A 17,785-nucleotide genomic window follows, 5' to 3' on the forward strand; every position below is an offset into this window, starting at 1 on the left:
TTGGTGTTTGTATTTACGTTTCTGTTTGAAAGAGCTGATTAACAGATGACAAAGCGCCAGCTGATGTTTTGTGCTGCCTCTGCGTGACCTCTCTGGTATTATGGCTTACCGTGTAAACACAGCAGCAATTTTGCCTGGCTCCTGTGCAGCCTTTTTCTCCTCTCCATGGAGCGTAACTGGGAAGGACCTGGTCCAGCAGCATTTGCTCAGACTTTGCTGAACTTCCCGAATGTGGACACTGATCCAGATGGGGGTTTTCCTTGCAAGCAGTGGTGCTGAGCTGTGCCAATAGCCGGGTGCTCAGTGCAAAGAGGAATTGGATAGCACACCTGGAAGCAGTGTCCTTTAAAAAGGCATGCAAATAACCAGCGTTGTATGTTCCAGTCTGATGTGACTCCCATGAGAAGGGTGCCCCAATATTTCCTTTATTTTGCTCATTTCAGCACCAGTGACTCAGCAGCCTGCTGGTACAGCATTGCTGTGGCAACAGGGGGGCAAATCCATGTGGGGAAGTTAAATCTGAGCCCTAAGAGGCTGTGTTGGTAAAGCATGACCTGCTCTTCTGGCTGCCAGGTCTCTAGGTAGCCTGCTGCAACAGCTCCCAGGTGTTGTGCTGAGCAGGGCCAGGTGAGGCAGTGGTTTTTATTACGTTTCATACGTCTTGAGTAATGCTGAGAGCTGAAGCCAAGGGTGCTTATTAGCTTGGGGTTTGAATGTGGTTCAGAGCAGAGAAGCGCCTTTTCCCGTGTTGGTTCAGAAGAGGTGAGTTCATTTTCATGCGGCTTTGCAGTCTGGCCGTGGGGCGTGGTAAGGCTCAAGCTACCTGACCACAGCAGAGCCGTGCTGGGCACGCAGGTGTGAAGCTGGGTTACCCTTGTTTAGCTGCACGAAATGGATAAACTAAAGCTCGTGTGGTGCAGGGGCAGGGGGGGAGCACGTGGATGGGCTGGGGGCACCCAAAGAGACTCAGAGAAAAGTGGTGGTAGAGGAAAGAGAAAAAGTGGAGAGGGAAAGAGAGGCAGGCAAGGGTGTCCTATGATAAGAAGGTTTTCTAAGAGTTTTCATGATATTTTAGGAGCTTGATGGTTTGCTGGGTTCTGTGGACTAGATTTTTTTTTCTGGGTAGCTCTGGGGCTAAGGACCCTCCTGATCTGGAGGGTGAGCACGCAGAGGACAAGTGGTTGATTTTTAAGCTGATATATGGACAGATGTATACCTGGGCAGCAGCTGCTTGTGCCTACAGGCTTCAGCTTCTCTGCTTTTTAGCTTCCCAGGCTCCTGTTGTGATAGGTGTGAATTATGTGGTGGGTATGAAAAGCTGAGCTGATCCCAGTCATCCTTTCTCTTGACTGCTGTCGATGCTCTTATCTTTATTTCAGTATCACTGACTTATTTACTGAGTGTTCTGAATGAGCTAGGCATCATCTGAATAGAAAAAATCAGATGTCGTCATTGGAATTGGAACCATGTCCAGGTTCTTTATGAATGGCAGTTTGCAGACAAGGAATTCAATACCAGGGTTTCCTTTTTATTTGAGCCATGGTGTATGACGGGTTTTTGTACTCTATCACACCAGCTTTTTGCTTAGGTTCTTCTTCATTTAACTTTTAAATGTTGTTCTCTTGCCTTATTTTTATTTCTCTTCATCCTTTCAGCATAGAAATTATTTTCATGTTTAGACTTTTTGCCTAAGCCTAGCATATCGACCTTTTATATAAGTACATAGCCCATTAGATGTTAATTTACACCAAATGCTGGCCCTTAGCTTTTAGCACAGGTACCCACATACATATTTAAGCATTTTAACCCTTGCTATGTTTGCAGTACTTCTGTTTTCCTTAGCTGATAAGCATTATCTGCCAGTGAAACAAGCCTGGGCAACTGGGACTCCAGGCAGCAAATGTGCAGCAGCTGGATGCCCATTGCAGCCGAGCCATGGCCATACAAAAATCACGTCCCTTCCCTTTAGCCAGTCCTGCGCAGTCAGCTTTTTATGAATGCAGCTAATTTCTGTGGCCCAACAGGATTAAATGGCTTTCTAAGAAAAACTGTCCAGGAGCTGAAGGCAGAAGAGTGGGCTGAAGATACAAAATGTAAACAAAGTGTTTTCTAGCAAGGAAGAGGAAAGAAAAACATTTCCCATCTTGCAGCTAACTGTAATGAGAATAAAGGACTCGGTCTCTTCAGATTTGTTTTGGTAGATTGCATAAGAAAAGAGACCTGGAGATGATGTTGGAGTACAAAATCTTGTTTTTAAAGGAGAAAAAAATTATGTCTTATAGTGGCAATGTATTGAGTATGGCTCTCTTCTTTTCTCAGGGTGTTCTGATAACCTGGACGAAGCGCTTCAAAGCAAGCGGAGTGGAGGGAGCAGACGTTGTGAAGCTGCTGAACAAGGCCATCAAGAAACGTGGGGTAAATTGTACATTATTACTTGATTTTTTTAAAAACTCTGTCGTAGCAAACTTGCGGTTCTTTGCCAGAGAGCACCATTCACATCGCCAGCTTGGGCATGGGATGTGAGTGATGGTGCAGATCCGCTTTCTTGCGTGAAGATGAGGTGTTTTGTTGTTTGCTGGGGAAGTGGAGCTGTCACAGGGTTGCTGTGGGGAAGCTGTGATTTTCCTCGTAGCACAAAACTACGTTCTGGTTTGGTGCTTGCAACTACAGCAATTTTATCACCCTCCAAACACTGAGAAAAAGCTGCCCTTTTCAGTGATCCCTGCACCTCCCATTCCAGAGAAACTGCCTCTGGTGGTCTGGGCTCTCCCCAGCAGCTCGGCTGAGCTGTGCAGCTGGCTCACTGGGGAGCAGGAGAGGAGCAGAGAGAAGAGAAAGGATTTCAGGCTCACTGAGCTGTGCTGCTCCCTGCAGTTTCTCCCTGCTGATTTTATGGAGGATGAAGGTGACCAGGTTGCTGATTTAGGCAAATTAAAAGGCACTGTGCGTGAGGTGGGATGAATTTGGGCTTGTATGATTCTCCCAGCCAGGTGATATGTTGATTACTCAGCATCTAAATTTGTTGGAAACTGGGCAGTATCTGCACCATTTGGGTAGCTGTGGATTTTTACGTAAGCCTGAGTTTCACTGTCACCAAACAGCATTACTGTAGCCAGTTACTGTGATCAGAGTTAGTACCAGAGTAACACTGAAGACACTAGAAAGGAATGGCTGCTTGTCACTTGGATAGCTTATTTAATTGCATTATTTGCTTATATGCTTATTATTAAAATCTTAATTTGAAACAAAACAATGTGTTTTAAGTGAATTTTGTGAGAAATTTGTTATCTTGGGAGTATTGACGCTCCAAGAAATGGCATGAGATTACTCCATGATCTTCTAACTACATAGTTCCTCCCTCCTTCAGGCATTCCCCTTCTCTTTCCCACGTAAGGGTGTTATGTGAGAGCAGGTTTTTGCCCTCTAGAAGTCACGCTGCAACCGTTTGTTGGTTTTCCTGGTGCCTTAAGTCTTTTCTCCCTGCTCCAGGTTGATGGGGTAGAGAAGTGGCAGATGGAGCAGGTGATATTTAAAAGTTGAGCTGTGGTATTCAGACAAATGATTTGTTTCCTGGGGAATTAGTGGGTATAAGCGAAGCGCTGGTAAACACCAGCAGCGTTTCGCAGAGCAGCCATATGGTACAAGTAACGTTTTGTTCCCCCACCAGGACTACGATGCAGACATCATGGCTGTTGTGAACGATACTGTCGGGACGATGATGACCTGCGGCTTCGATGACCAGCGTTGCGAAGTTGGCTTGATCATTGGTAACACACACACACTGCTGCAGCAGCGTGCACGTGGCTTTTTTCCCTTTGCCTGGCCTGTTTGCTTAGCCCTTTCACGTCCTTTCCCTCAAGGCACTGGCACCAACGCCTGCTACATGGAGGAGATGCGGCACATAGACCTGGTGGAAGGGGACGAGGGCAGGATGTGCATTAACACGGAGTGGGGGGCCTTCGGAGATGACGGTTCACTAGAAGACATCAGGACCGAGTTCGACAGAGAGATCGACCGCGGATCCTTAAATCCTGGGAAGCAGCTGTGAGTGAGGCGGTTATTTACGAGCTCTCTGGCTTTTGCTGACATGTGGTATGATTCAGGCGAAACATTTGCGCTCGCTGATGCTAGGGGATGGTGGCGTGGTGCAGGCAGAACCACATTTTGCCATCTGCTGGGAGGAGAGTGCGTGTTCCCTGCACAGGCACCATGCCAGGTGACTGGGCAGCCCTGCTTGGGCTGGAGTCTTCAGGCCCCAAACGGTTTGCTCATTACTTCAAAATTTCTCCCTTAGCAGCCGTTTTCAGAGGAAAGGATCTGGTCGGGGTTGCCACGGTCCCAGTTAGGGCTGTTGATTTTTACTCTATCAGCTTCAGTTCACAGCTTATCAATGTAGCCCTTGCTGGAGCCAGGGAAATAAAAAAAAATCTCTTTCCACTTATGTTATGAAGTCAGCAGTTGAAGAAAGCTTGACTTTACCTGTGCTGGGGCAGGCGTACAGCTGGGCTCTGCCTCTTGCTGCTGCCTGTGGACCCTTGGGTGACTGCTGCTGCCCTCTCCTGCAGGTTTGAGAAGATGGTCAGCGGGCTGTACATGGGGGAGCTGGTCAGGCTCATCCTGGTGAAGATGGCCAAGGAGGGGCTGCTCTTTGAAGGGAGAATCACCCCCGAGCTTCTCACCAAAGGGAAGTTTGAGACAAAGCATGTTTCTGCCATAGAAAAGTGAGTACCTCTCCCTCCCCGGGTTCCAAATGACTCTGCCTGTTAATTTTCCAGCACTACTCTTTTGCTTTGTGGAGGAATGTGCTGCATTGGAGGTAGCTGGCACCATCCCGTGGGGTGTGTATCCAGCGTGTGGGGATCCCCAGAAGGCAGCCAGCATCCTCTCCTCCAAGCCACCAGCTCCCGTGAGCTGGGAGGTGGCAGGTTTCTCCTTCCCTCTGCTTTGGGAGGCACCACCAGTCCCTGCAGCCACAAGCTACGCACTCTGCTGCCGCTCACCCTGATGGCAAAAACCTAAACGTTGCTAGCCTGCAGCTAAACGTGGGAGTGAATTGGCTTAGTGCCTCCTACCAAATACTTGTGTTGCTCCTCGCTGTCTCCACGGGATCGCTGGGCAGAAAGAAAATGAGTGTGACAAGGCAGAGCATTCAGTCTCGTGGGCAGTGCTGGGCGCTGCGTGGCGACCTCTGAGCTATGCGCCAGTTGGTTCCTTACGGTGTCATCACCCTTTTGGTCAGCACTTACTGGCTCTGCCCCCCGCGGTGTTAAAATTCACATCGCTGGGGTAGCTCGTGCTGCAGGGACTGGGCCAGCTTTCCAAGTTCGGAATTCAGTTAATGAGAGCAAAAGTTGACCTGAAATTCCACCTCATTCCCAAAAAACACTTTGGTTACAGACAGGGAGCGCACTCCTGTGCCACTTCAAATTTCCAGCTGATGCTAGCAAGACGCAGGAATCCTTAAAAAGATGTGTGGGAGTGCAGTTAGTGATGGCAAGATATACACCTTCCTTTTCTGTCTTGGAAATGACTGAGTGGTACGCGAGTAAGTTTTGCCAGAAACTTTGCTCTCAGGCTGGGTGCTAACGTGGGAAAACTGAGTGCAAGAGGCAGAAAGTCAGGGAGGCTGGAAAAGCCTGAAAAGAGGGCCGTGAGGATGAAATCACTTTGGCAACCCTTGCTCAGGGTTTTGTTTTTCACACTGAGCTTAATTTACTGAGACCTGGGAGCGGGATTAGCTGCACGCTCAGCTCTGTGCTGAATTGTGGGGCTGGTGCTTCCTGCTCCAGAGAGAAGTTGCTTGAAGTCTAAAGCATCAGGGTGATTAAAAAGCATTTAATTCCTCCAGGTCTGTTAAAATTCTTGGAGGAGTCACTGCTGACTTCCTTGGGGTGCGCGGAAGGAGCTGTCATGGGATCTGCTCTTGGGAGGTGTCCCAGTACAGCAGGGCAGGGCCAGTCCCAAGCTTAGTGCCTGTGCTTTTGGGGCACTTTTTGGGCTGTCTTGGTACGAGACTTGTTCTTACCACCTAGCACAGCTGAAATGTGCTCTGTTGGAGAGAGAAGTGCACGTGATTATTGTTTGATAGGTTTCCAGGGACATGATAAAGCTGGTGCCCAGTGAGAAAGGAACGTGAAGAAGGCAGGATGCTGAGTACAGATGGAGGAATCCCAGCCAGAGAGTGGCTGCTGTGGTAGCTGAAATAGTATAGTTTGGAGGTGGCACCTTTGCACCAGGCTGTAATGGACAGCTATTTCTATCTGTGAATATTCAGAGCATTTTGTTTTAAGCCTTAGAGAGCTTCTCAGTCCAGATCTCTAAGAAATTTTCTTTCTAATCCCTTTCTCAAACCCCATGCAGGTACATATGTGCTTGGATGTGCCTCAATCCTGCGTTTTATAGCTTCCCTCCCTCTAAGGAGTTCCTTTACCGCTCTCTCTTTGTAGGAGCAAAGAAGGTTTGAACAAAGCCAAAGAAATCCTAACCCGCCTGGGGGTGGAGCCGTCCCACGAGGACTGCGTGGCGGTCCAGCACGTCTGCACCATCGTGTCCTTCCGCTCGGCCAACCTGGTGGCCTCCACGCTGGGCGCCATCCTCAACCAGCTGCGGGACAACAAGGGGGTCGGCCGCCTCCGCACCACCGTGGGGGTCGATGGCTCCCTCTACAAGATGCACCCACAGTGAGTCCCCGGCTCCTGCCGTTAGCACGTGCACACACACATACGAGAGAGAAAAACACAACAAAACAACCCAAACCCTGGAGTACTTGGGTACCAGTGAAATGATTCTGCCTCGTCTTGGGGCTGGCAGGGAGGACTGAGTGTTGTTTATGGGGAAATCTCTGAAAGAACAAAACCGCGTAGCATTTATTTTTCAGTTTGCCACTAGTTTGTTGAAAAAAAAAATAAACAAAAACCATGTTCGCTAATTAAGGAAAAACATAGCATTTGGGAAGCAAAAACAATCTCCAAGAATGCTGTTTTGACTAGCTTTTCTAGATGGTTGAGTCTGGGGTGTGTTAAGATAATGTGGGCAATTTTTATTCTGAACCGTTTCCCCACACCATCTAAAGGACAACTGAGGACCCTCAGAGGGGATTGGAGCAGTGCCAGAGCCAGGGCGTTTCTTCCATCCGTGGTTGGGTTCAGGGGATGAGACTCTCAGTGCTCTGCCCTGTTTTTTGCTGACTTTTCTTAGGAATTTAGGCGAAAAGAGGCTGTAAAGAAGAGCTGCTCTTCCCTGGCAGCTTCCCTGCTTGGGAGGCCGTAGCTCAGGCTGCTGAGGCTCCTTGCTCCCCTCGCAGTCAGTCAGTGAGGTTTTGGGGACTGTGGGGGAGGCAGGGCAGCCGGTGGACGTGCAGCCTCTCCCTGCAGGTACGCTCGGCGCTTGCACAAAACCACCCGGCGCCTGGTGCCCGACTCGGACGTGCGGTTCCTGCTGTCGGAGAGCGGCAGCGGGAAGGGGGCGGCGATGGTGACGGCGGTGGCGTACCGGCTGTCGGAGCAGCACCGGCTGATCGACGAGACGCTGGCTGAGTTCAAGCTCACCCACGAGCAGCTGCTGCAGGTGAAGAAGAGGATGAGGACGGAGATGGAAGCGGGCCTGAAGAAGAAGAGTCACGAGACTGCCAAAGTGAAGATGCTGCCCACCTTCGTCCGCAGCACGCCAGATGGGACAGGTACAGAGCTGATCTGGTGTGATCTCCAGAGCTGTGCTAAGGAGAAAAATCCCAGCTCTGGGCAGGGCAGACACTCCAGCCCAATTTCAGTGCCTCTGGGTGCAAGCAAGCTGTGGCCCACGGGGAGAAGACCACAGCTAGGCTAACCACCCAAACCCACCTGAACCCTGCCCACACAACCTGGGCAGTTCTTTGTGTTTTGTGGTGGTCAGCTAACTGGGAAGCTTTCTCACAGTGAAAACAAGGAGCAGTTCTGTTGCGTCCTCTTTCCCTCATTGATTTAAGCAAACAAACAAACAAAAAACAACCCAAAACAGCAACAACACAAAAGGAAACAAACACACACACACACACACACACACAAAAAGTCTGGAATAATTAGAGCAGCACCTAATATCTTCACCTGTTGGATTCTTTAAATGCACACGTGTATTCTTTTACAGAGAACGGTGACTTTCTGGCACTTGACCTTGGAGGGACAAACTTTAGAGTTTTGCTGGTGAAAATTCGCAGTGGTAAAAGGAGAACAGTAGAAATGCACAACAAGATCTATGCAATTCCTATAGAGGTGATGCAGGGAACGGGAGAAGAGGTGAGTATCTGTGCTTCTCTTCTGCAGCACTGCTGCTTTTTAAATACTTTTTTAAGAGTAGTGGAATGTACAGCTTCAAACACGTGACTTTTCTCTTTAAAGCTGTTTGATCACATCGTTACCTGCATTTCTGACTTCCTGGATTATATGGGAATAAAAGGTGCACGGCTTCCTCTCGGCTTCACGTTTTCCTTCCCTTGCAAGCAGACCAGTCTAGATGCTGTAAGTTCATTACTATTTTTTAAATCTGCTTTTGTGCTTAGGCTAGGTTGCATTGCTCTGCCTTCATATCACCTACCCGACACTTACAGGCAGGTTGTGTGAGGGGAGGGTTCATGCGCTGACCCTGACCAGTACAGCTTGTCCTATAAACAGCTCCTTTAAAGGTAGTAATGCAAGTGCTGGTTAGTCTGTGGCTGCGACAGATGAGAGCATTTACAGTTTCTGTGGTGGTGATAGGCCCTTTTTAATGTAATGTGTTTTTTTTTCCAATCATATAAACCTGCTGGACTGTGATACTGCCCTGGTTTCGTGAGTGATAAGCACAAGCTGGGTCTGTCCTTGCCTGCTGCCAGCGCCTGGTCCCAGGCTGATCTGGTTTTGCTGGATGGAGTGGATGAACCAGGAACTGGGGGAGCCTATAACATGTCCCTGTCAGCGTACCCTTGTTCTCTTGGCTCTCCTGTTTAACTCCTTCACTGCCACATATCTTCACCAACTCCATCTGTGCAGCTGATAATAATATCGTGTCTATTTAGCATTTTCTTTCTAGATAGGTATCTTTTCTTTCACACTTTTTATTTTTGAGTTCGTTGCATTGCTACAGTCTGGGCAATGGTGCTTCTCCTGGTGATGTGGCTTTTTAGTGAGCTGCATTTTCAAAAAAAAGAAAGTTTCCTAGTCTCGAACTATGGTATCTGATGTTTTGCATTTTTTTTTTAATTTGTTTTTATTTTCTGTCTTTGGGCATGATGCAGAATGGTTCACTCATTAGCAAGTGTTTATGTCTTGGAAATCTGGAGACTAAGCGTGATTAGTTTTAGATACAAATTCCAGAGATATGGATAGATTTCTTTTTATAAAGTCTTCTGTATAACTACACACTAAAGCATTTTAAATTTCAAGTGTAGATGCAAGGAAGTTATTAGATACAATTACTCAATGACGGTTCCTTAGAGGATTATAGGATTTGGGGCATTTTGTAGTGCATCAAGAAAAACGTTAACCTATTTGCTTTCTTTTTAGGGTATCCTCCTCAACTGGACAAAAGGCTTCAAGGCTACAGACTGTGAGGGAGAAGACGTGGTGTATTTGCTTAGAGAAGGAATTAAAAGAAGAGAGGTGATTATTATTATTTTTCCTCCTTCCCCTTCTTTCTCCCCTGCAGTTTACAGACCTCAGGGGTCAGGCTGGCTCCCTCTTGTGGGGTTAGCGTGCCTCGAGGAAACGGGCTGGGCCTCCTGCCCTGCACAGAAGGTGTTTGTCTTGCAGCAGGTCCAGATGCAGCAGCCCCTGATGGCTTGTGGCTGTACTGGCTCTGGTGCTGGCACGTAGCCCAGTCACAACCCAGTAGTAGGGTGGTCTAGAGGGCATGCAGCAGAAATAGGAGAGGTCAGCCACCAAACTGAAATTGCTCCTCAAAATGAGCCATGCTGGAGATTTTTTCTTCTTCTTTGTATTTTATTTTATTATTTTTTTTTCTCAGAATTTGCTAAATTTGGCAGACCTTTCCAAGCACTTTTCAAACCCTGTGGCAATTGTCACTGCATTAGAGCATGCAGAAAGCAGGACTTCCCAACGTAGCGATTGTAAGGAGGCTTCTCAGTGCACCCCAAGTGACAGTTCCCTCCTCACCCCCGGCGCTTGTTCTTGGAAAAGTCTTGAGCAGCTTAATTGGAACTTTCCAGGAAGGGAGGAAAAAGAGCCCGAGGAGAGCTTACGTTTAACAGAATTTTATCAGCAAATGTTGCTGTATTTGCTACTGCACATCTATAGTACAGCATGGCAATAGCCCTTTGCCGTGTGCTTATATGCAAGATCTATTCTTAAATATGCCTAAGCCAAAGAGAACAGTCAGGAATATGCCTTCTGCTGCTGCCATGGTCTGTAGTAGGGAAAGCATTCAAGGAGCCTTAGCTGCCTGCTGGTACACTGACTTCTGATCTCTGCAGAGGTAAATTCAGGCCAGTACTTCCAGCTACATGTATTTGTTCTTGGTGTGTTTTGACAGCGACCCTTTGTTGTGTTCCTTTTGTGTCCCCTTTGGTGTTCGGGGTGGCTCCAAACCCAGAGTTCTCACTGTTTTACTTTTCTCTTCCAAAGGAGTTTGACTTGGATGTGGTGGCTGTGGTGAACGATACGGTGGGCACGATGATGACTTGTGCTTATGAAGACCCCAACTGTGAAATTGGACTCATTGTGGGTATGTGTTAGAAATGCTTTGCAGTTGGCCTTTTTTTTTAATTAAACAGCATGCAGACACCTGTCTGTGTTCTCATGGAGCCGTCCCTGTGCTTATCTAAAAATACAGCTAGGGTGTCCAGAAGTGAAAGATTTGGAGATTAACAGCTATACCTTCAGAAACAAGCCGTGTGAAGGAGTTGAGCAGAATTCAACAGCCAGCTTGGTTCTGTGCTTGATCATTTGAGATGTCCACAGGCTGTAGTGCTGAACAAATCCTGCCTGTTTTAACTGGGAGGATGCTGTGCTGCTTGGGAAGTGAGCAAACTTGAGCTCAGGTAGTTTTATCTGCTCCTGGAAGATTTGCTAGTTTAACCCATCAGCGTTTCCCTGCTTGGGTGTTCAGGTGACCCACAGCTTGCCTTGAGCATGTGGTCTCTCAGAATAAACTTGTAATGCAGAGCCACAGTTCTTGAATAGCATGCAATGGAAAGCTCTGATAGACAAAGTGCAGCGACTAACAGCTTCCTTCCCAGCAGTGAAACAGCTGAAATAATTCCACAGGTGACTGCTGATGCCTTTGCAAAACCCATGCCTGGGATTTGACAGTCCCTGTGGCATGGGTGCTGTGAATTCCCAGAGCTCTCCAGGGAAAGGAGTTTGCTGGGCTTTGCCAGGTGAGAAAGAGAAGGAAGGGGGACAAGGCTTCTGTGAGCTTAAATAACATTTTCAGTTGCAAAGTGACTTGTAGGAAAATGAAACACCACCAATTTCTCCTTCAGACAGTTGGAAAACGTCCAGGATGAGTCAGCACAGCACAGTGTGGGTAGGGAGCTGTGTCTGTGAGCTCCATGTTTTCGGTGAGAGTTCCCTGCAGGAAGGGCAGCGTGTCCTTGGGATGCTGATAGCATCCTCTGACTGTCTGCTGCAGCCCCGCCTCATTTGGTGGCCTGGGAACATCTGGGATAAGGAGAGCAAAAGCCCCAGGGCTTTAACAACTCCCTCTCCCCTTCTGGCTCATGTGATAGTTTCCTAGGCATCTTCAAGAAGTTTTGTGCCCCAGGTAATAGCAAATCTGCCTCTCTTTGCTAACAGAGCTCTGCTTCCTAAGGCTTAGGGCCCATGGAGCACTTGGTAATTACCACAGTCCTTAGGGTTCCCGTTTAGCAGAGTCAAACATGGCAGCATCTCAACGTGGAAGTTACCTGCCTCCCTGAAAAGCAATTGAAACAGCTGAATTTTGTGCATCATAAAAAACAAAACAAAACAAACAAGAACTAAAAAATGTCCTGCCATTAGCCAGGGAAATCCCTGGGTTTTTCTTTGCCTGATGCCTCAAATCTTCCTGAGGCTTTCACTTCAACAGTTTTCCCCCTGAACTTTGAAGGTCTGTGGGCTTTGTGGAAGGTGACTCCTATCTTCAGCAACTTCAGAATTCATCTGGCTGCTTGCTGTGGTTTTGGGTTCAAAAACACTTGGAGTGTGCTGAAAATGCCATGCTGCCGGTCCCCCCGTAACATGGGACCCTCAGCCCAGCCAGCCTGGATGAGCCTCTGCTCCTCTGAGCCATGCTGAGCAGTGTGCCACAGCTTCCCTATAATGCACTAATATTCCCCTTTAGTTTAGGATTATCAAAGAGGTTTTTTTTGTTTTGTTTGTTTTTCCTTTGTGACTTTTGGAATTGACTTCATCATTCAGAAAAGGCACCTTCAAGATCCACCAGAAGGTTTGGGGTCAGGACTGTTGTTCTTGCTCCAGTGTTGTTTTGTTTAAAAAAAAAAAGTACAAAACCCACAGGAATTTCACTGTTTTCTCTTTTCAGGAACTGGCAGCAATGCCTGCTACATGGAAGAGATGAGAAACATAGAGATGGTGGATGGTGAGCAAGGACGGATGTGTGTGAACATGGAGTGGGGAGCGTTCGGGGATAATGGATGCCTGGACGATATCAGGACGATATATGACAAAGCGGTTGATGACTTTTCGCTAAATGCTGGAAAGCAAAGGTACTGTGGGGTAAACGCTGTGCTAAGAGTAAGCCAGGCTGCCTCAAATGCTTTTGAGAGAATTGGATTTCTCCCCTTCTCAGAAAGGAGGTTGAGTGGAAAATGAACGCAGCCCTTCTGCCCTGTGGGATTTCCCTCCTCTGTGCCTCTGGTTGCTTCTTGTTTTCTAGTTTCCCCAAGGACAAACATCCATGATCTTCTCTCTCTGCTTTCTCTTCTGTAATGGATGTCTTTACCATTGTCTGCCCGTTTTGCAGCCGTTCATTTAGCTACAGCCAAATTCCTCTGCCAGCCTTTTGGGTGGGCAGAGCTGTTGTGGCCACTGAGCATCTGCCCAGAGCTTGTTTGCAACAGGGTTTTTGGTGAGAACTTCAGGAGGATTTAAATTAGTAAAATCTCCTTTTTCTCATCCCATGTTGTACTTAAAGGTTTAAGAAGGCTTGTCATTCCTATGCTCTTGGTCTCGGTTTAATCTCTTTTAGCTGAGTTCTCTTAGTTCGAGGGCTCTGCCTCTTGAAATCCTCAGCCTCGACCTGCAGGCATGGTTGGAGCTCGGAGCTGGTCACTGTAAAGCAGTTGCAGCCAGCTCTGACATCAGGCAATATTCTGGATGACATGCCACGGTAGAGGACCTGCCTTTCTTGGCCCTGGAGGATGGATCCCACTTTGGGAACCCAGCTCTGGGGTGAGCAAGTGCTTCCCTGCCCCCACGAAGAAAGAGCTGACAAGGAGATGGACCCAGCACAACGCTCCTGGGCTGAGGCTGCTGCATGCCCAGACTGCAATTTTTCATAATTTCTCTGCTTTGACGCGAGGGCAGTGGAGCTATTAAGAAAGTTGTGTGACTCCAGCAAATCTGCCTGGGGATGCAGGCAAGTTGGCAGCTCCCTTGGGAAGCTCTGTAGGGTTTAGGGCACAAACAGACACGGAGAGGCGGACGCTGAGCAAGCCTGATGTGGCGGCAGGGTTGGCATGGAGTAAGCAGCCAAAGGCAGAAGGGGAAACTGCCAAGGGTAATAATTTATTCCAGAAGAAATTAGGCACTCGAGAGGGAAGGCGCTTGCTGGGTACAAGCCCGAGAGAGCTCATGGTATTAAATGGACTGTGTGGCTTGCTTCCAGGTGGCTGGTGCGCTGTGCTCAGCTCAGGCCAGGGCAGAAACCCTGCTCAGAGCTCCAGGAGGTGAAGTAAAGGATGCGTGGCTGAATGAACTTTTCAATAAATGAGAAAGTGTTCAGCTCTTGTTGCTGAGGGCACAGCTCGGTCACGGACTGCAGAATGCCCCTTTCAAAGCAGAATGGTGCTGGAGGGGAGGGGGGCGAAGCAGACTCCTGTTCTCAGCATGGGGCTGCCCCGTGCCAGCGCTGAGCACCCCTCGGTGCGTGCCAGGAAGAGATCTGCAGGTGGAAAATATCCCTCTCTCTAGCCTGGAGCAAGCCTGCCAGCGGAACACTCGGGTTCTGTGTGCAAAGTGAGGTCAAGAGGGGGTTCAAAACACCCCGGTTCCTCCCTGTGGCTTTTGGGCTGTTATTTCCCGGCTGGGAACCAGGTGCTGGAGTTAACTGAAAAGCACAAACCAGCCCTGGTCCCCTGGCTCGCTCATTTACAGGTCAGTGATCCTGGGAACATGCTGAACATACCTCTTCACGTTCATTTATTTATTTTTAATTCCCACAGGGTGCTTTTCAGCACAGGACTCCCTTAAAAACTGCACTCCCAGTGCCTGTACCTTGTGGAGAGACCCTGGGGATCTACCCTGGGGGAGAATGGTAGTGAGGAGTATGTGAGGTGTTTGTAGGAAGCAAACAGGGTTTGTTTGAAAACCTTGCAAGGTTTTCCACTGCTTTTTCTTGCCCAATTCTCCTCATAAATGGCCATTCTGTGTAAGTCAGTTTGCAGATTTCATGTCCCCAGCATGTGCAGGCAGGACATCTAGGTAATAAGCAGCTGCAGTGCCACTTCTGCAAGTATGAGCTGTGTCCTGAGCTGTGCTGCTGTCTTTCATTGCAGGTACGAGAAAATGATCAGTGGGATGTACCTGGGGGAAATAGTCCGCAATATTTTGATCGACTTCACCAAGCGGGGGTTCCTGTTCAGAGGCCAGATTTCAGAGACGTTGAAGACCAGGCATATCTTTGAAACCAAGTTCCTTTCACAGATCGAGAGGTAAGAGAGCACGGGAGGCTGTTCAGAGTGAAATACTGTGCTAATGCTCATCTGGTGATGCTGCTGCTGACGGCTGGAGAGGACGGCTCCGTGCTTCAGAGATGATTTTGTCTCATTGAGAGCCTGTACCTGTGCAGGCTCTTTAAAACACCAGAAATCAGGCTGTTTTCCTGTGCCTGTTGTGAGTGCCTAGCTGTTGTTGTGGGACTGAATGAATGCTAGCTGAATGCATACTTCTTTAGTGGATATTTCTGTGTCTTTATTGCTCAGACACTGTCTTAAAATCTGTTGAGTCTTTATGGGGGGGGAAAAAGCACAACAAAGTTTCATTAAAAATGCGTTCCTGAAATGCACTTGGTATGAAAAGAGAAGGGGAAGCAACGCAGAGCTGTGCTCAGAGCCCCTCTGGCTTGCCTGTGCCCCCTTCCAGCTCTGCCTGAATTTGGCAGCAGCGCGGTGTCGGGGTGAGTGTTTGCATTCTCCGGGGTCTCTTGTACCAGCAGCCTGGGAGTGTGGCTGCAGCTCTCGATGCGGTGGGGGTCGTGCTGGAGGCTCAGCTGAGGAGGGCCTTGAATTGAACTCTGTGTTCCTCTGCTCCTGCAGCGACAGGTTAGCTTTGCTTCAGGTGCGAACCATCCTCCAGCAGCTGGGGCTCAACAGCACCTGCGACGACAGCATCATCGTCAAGACCGTGTGTGGAGCAGTGTCCAAGCGAGCGGCTCAGTTGTGCGGGGCTGGCATGGCTGCAGTTGTAGATAAAATTCGGGAGAACAGAGGACTAGAGCACCTGGAGATTACGGTTGGTGTGGACGGGACGCTGTACAAGCTACACCCACAGTGAGTGTTCACCTTTCTCTGTGGTTGTTTGCCCGTGACCTGTAACGTGTTGCTGCGTGTCCTTTTCCAGCCTGATTTCTTTTACTTGCTAGGGTAAGAGCCAGGGAAAAGAGATCTTAATCAGGGCTGCTCGGGCTTTCTAAAAGATAATCAAAGGATCATGAAGGATTCAGGGGGCTGTGCCAAACTAAAGGCAACACAGCTTGCTGGGCAGGTTGGGAGCCACACAGGAAGGGGAAAGATCTCTTGGCTATGCAGAGGTAGCGAGAGAACAGTGCTCGAATGCCTGGTGCCTCCTGGGAGGTGCCTCTTTTCCTGGTGCCTCTTGGGCAGATGTTTCTGTCCATCAGGCAGAGGAGGTGGGCTGCTGGAAAGCAGGGGCAGGTGAGGGCAGGAGTCTACAACAGCTGGCAACACAGGGAGGGGAGGACTAGTGCCTGTCTCCAGAGTGTACAGAAGGAGGCAGGTAGGAAGATGGCCATGCACCATCTCATCTTTTGCACTTTGCTGTGGCAGAAGAGATCCAGCTAACCCCACACAGAGAGAGAGCAAAGGGCTGGGATGAAAGTATTTTGGCCCCTGCTCCTAGTGTGTAGTGTAGTAAAATGTTTCGAGCATTTTATTTCTCTCTGCTGTGAAAGGGGGAGCACTGCAAAGGCCCGTGGCACTGCTATGCTCTGTAGGTGCTGTAAGGTCTCCCTTGCCCACGGCCACTGTTTCCCTTCACAGCTTTTCGAGGATTATGCACCAAACAGTCAAAGACCTGGCACCCAAGTGCGATGTGACCTTCCTGCTTTCGGAAGACGGCAGTGGGAAAGGGGCAGCGCTCATCACGGCGGTGGGATGCAGGCTTCGTGATGCCGAGCAGAACTGAACTCCACAACCCCGGCCCTGATTCTGTCTTGTGAGCACTTTCTCATAAAGCAGCGACTGCGTAGTCTGAACTGGTAAATAAATAAATAAAACAGAACTCACTGCTTTATCGGGAAAAAAAAAATACAACTAATGACATAAAAAAGTATAGGATACAAGATAGAATGTGTGCTGTTAATACTATCTCCTGTTTATGGACCCCAATCTGCATGTTTCTTATTCACCTTGTTGGTACCTTCCCCATCTGTAGGTCATGGAAAAAATCAGTCTCTAATTTCTGCAGCTGTCAAAAATCAGTTGTTGTCTGAGATGAAATTGCCCCCAGTTGATGTGCGTTGAGAGCTGCTGTTGCATCGTACCAAGTGTGACCTTTGCAGCATCCCTGTTACGTGCACCGCCAGCACGCTGACCACCAAACCTGGGTGTTGAAGCTTTTAGTGAAAGGGAAGCAGCGGTTCCCTCCTGCATACCTACCTGCTGTTGTTTCGTTTAAAGCAATCGTGGAAAAATCGCGGTGTGTCGGCACTGTGCACGCACATAACTCTGTAGTGGGACTTGACAATGTGACTTACTTGCTTCCTCGATGCCTGTTTTGTCATGGTAAAATTAAAGTAAACGCCCTTGTCCCACGGATCTGGATCCACTGGTATTTCCCGTTGCTTTTGTGAATAGTGTTGTGTTACTGAGCAAAACCTGTAACATTTGGGCAAGAAATCCCTAACGAGTAAAACACAGTGGTTGGTGATTGGGGTAATCCAAATCTCCAGACCTGGGAAATGGGTGGATTTATGGTCCCTAGGCAGGCTGTGCTGTATCCGTCTGTATTAGGGGTCGGATCAAAATTATTTTTTCTCTTGTTATTGGTTTAGATCAGGGCGCTGCAGCTGCCCTTCTACAGGATCTGCAGCAAAACAGTGTCACCTGGATGTGCACACCTCCGTCTCTTGCCTTAAATGGGTGTTTGCTTCCACACAGAGCTTTAATCTTTAATACTGTTAAGCAGCCACTCGAAACACAAACACTCAGCTAGAGTTAGTGATCAGGAAGGACTATGAGGGCTCGAGTTGGATCTCGACGTTGAGGAGCTGGGTGCATAAACCAAACAAACCACACAGACAGAATCGGACCCAGCTTATCCCACGAACTAAAGCAGCAGCAGGGTTGGTATCGTGTACACGTGGTGTATTCCGCCCTCTGTCGAGCTGATGCCATTATTATACTTGCATAGCAGTT

At 48.5% G+C, this 17,785-nt stretch overlaps 1 protein-coding gene across 3 annotated transcripts in view; it reads left to right on the plus strand.

Annotated features, from left to right (window-relative positions):
• Nucleotides 1-17,185, plus strand: part of HK1 (hexokinase 1) — a 30,338-nt gene extending 13,153 nt beyond the window's left edge. For all 3 annotated transcript variants that reach the window (XM_084289762.1, XM_084289763.1, XM_084289764.1), the window contains exons 5-18: nt 2,320-2,415; nt 3,668-3,767; nt 3,861-4,044; nt 4,566-4,721; nt 6,447-6,680; nt 7,374-7,678; nt 8,122-8,270; nt 8,373-8,492; nt 9,516-9,611; nt 10,593-10,692; nt 12,493-12,676; nt 14,687-14,842; nt 15,446-15,679; nt 16,409-17,185. In XM_084289762.1, coding sequence (XP_084145888.1) covers nt 2,320-2,415; nt 3,668-3,767; nt 3,861-4,044; nt 4,566-4,721; nt 6,447-6,680; nt 7,374-7,678; nt 8,122-8,270; nt 8,373-8,492; nt 9,516-9,611; nt 10,593-10,692; nt 12,493-12,676; nt 14,687-14,842; nt 15,446-15,679; nt 16,409-16,553 — 2,259 coding nt within the window. In that variant the 3' untranslated portion in view covers nt 16,554-17,185. The remainder of the gene's footprint in view (nt 1-2,319; nt 2,416-3,667; nt 3,768-3,860; nt 4,045-4,565; nt 4,722-6,446; nt 6,681-7,373; nt 7,679-8,121; nt 8,271-8,372; nt 8,493-9,515; nt 9,612-10,592; nt 10,693-12,492; nt 12,677-14,686; nt 14,843-15,445; nt 15,680-16,408) is intronic.
• Nucleotides 17,186-17,785: the final 600 nt, after the last annotated feature.

Source organism: Netta rufina (genome assembly GCF_964035555.1).
Source record: "Netta rufina genome assembly, chromosome: 7".
Lineage (NCBI taxonomy): Eukaryota > Metazoa > Chordata > Aves > Anseriformes > Anatidae > Netta > Netta rufina.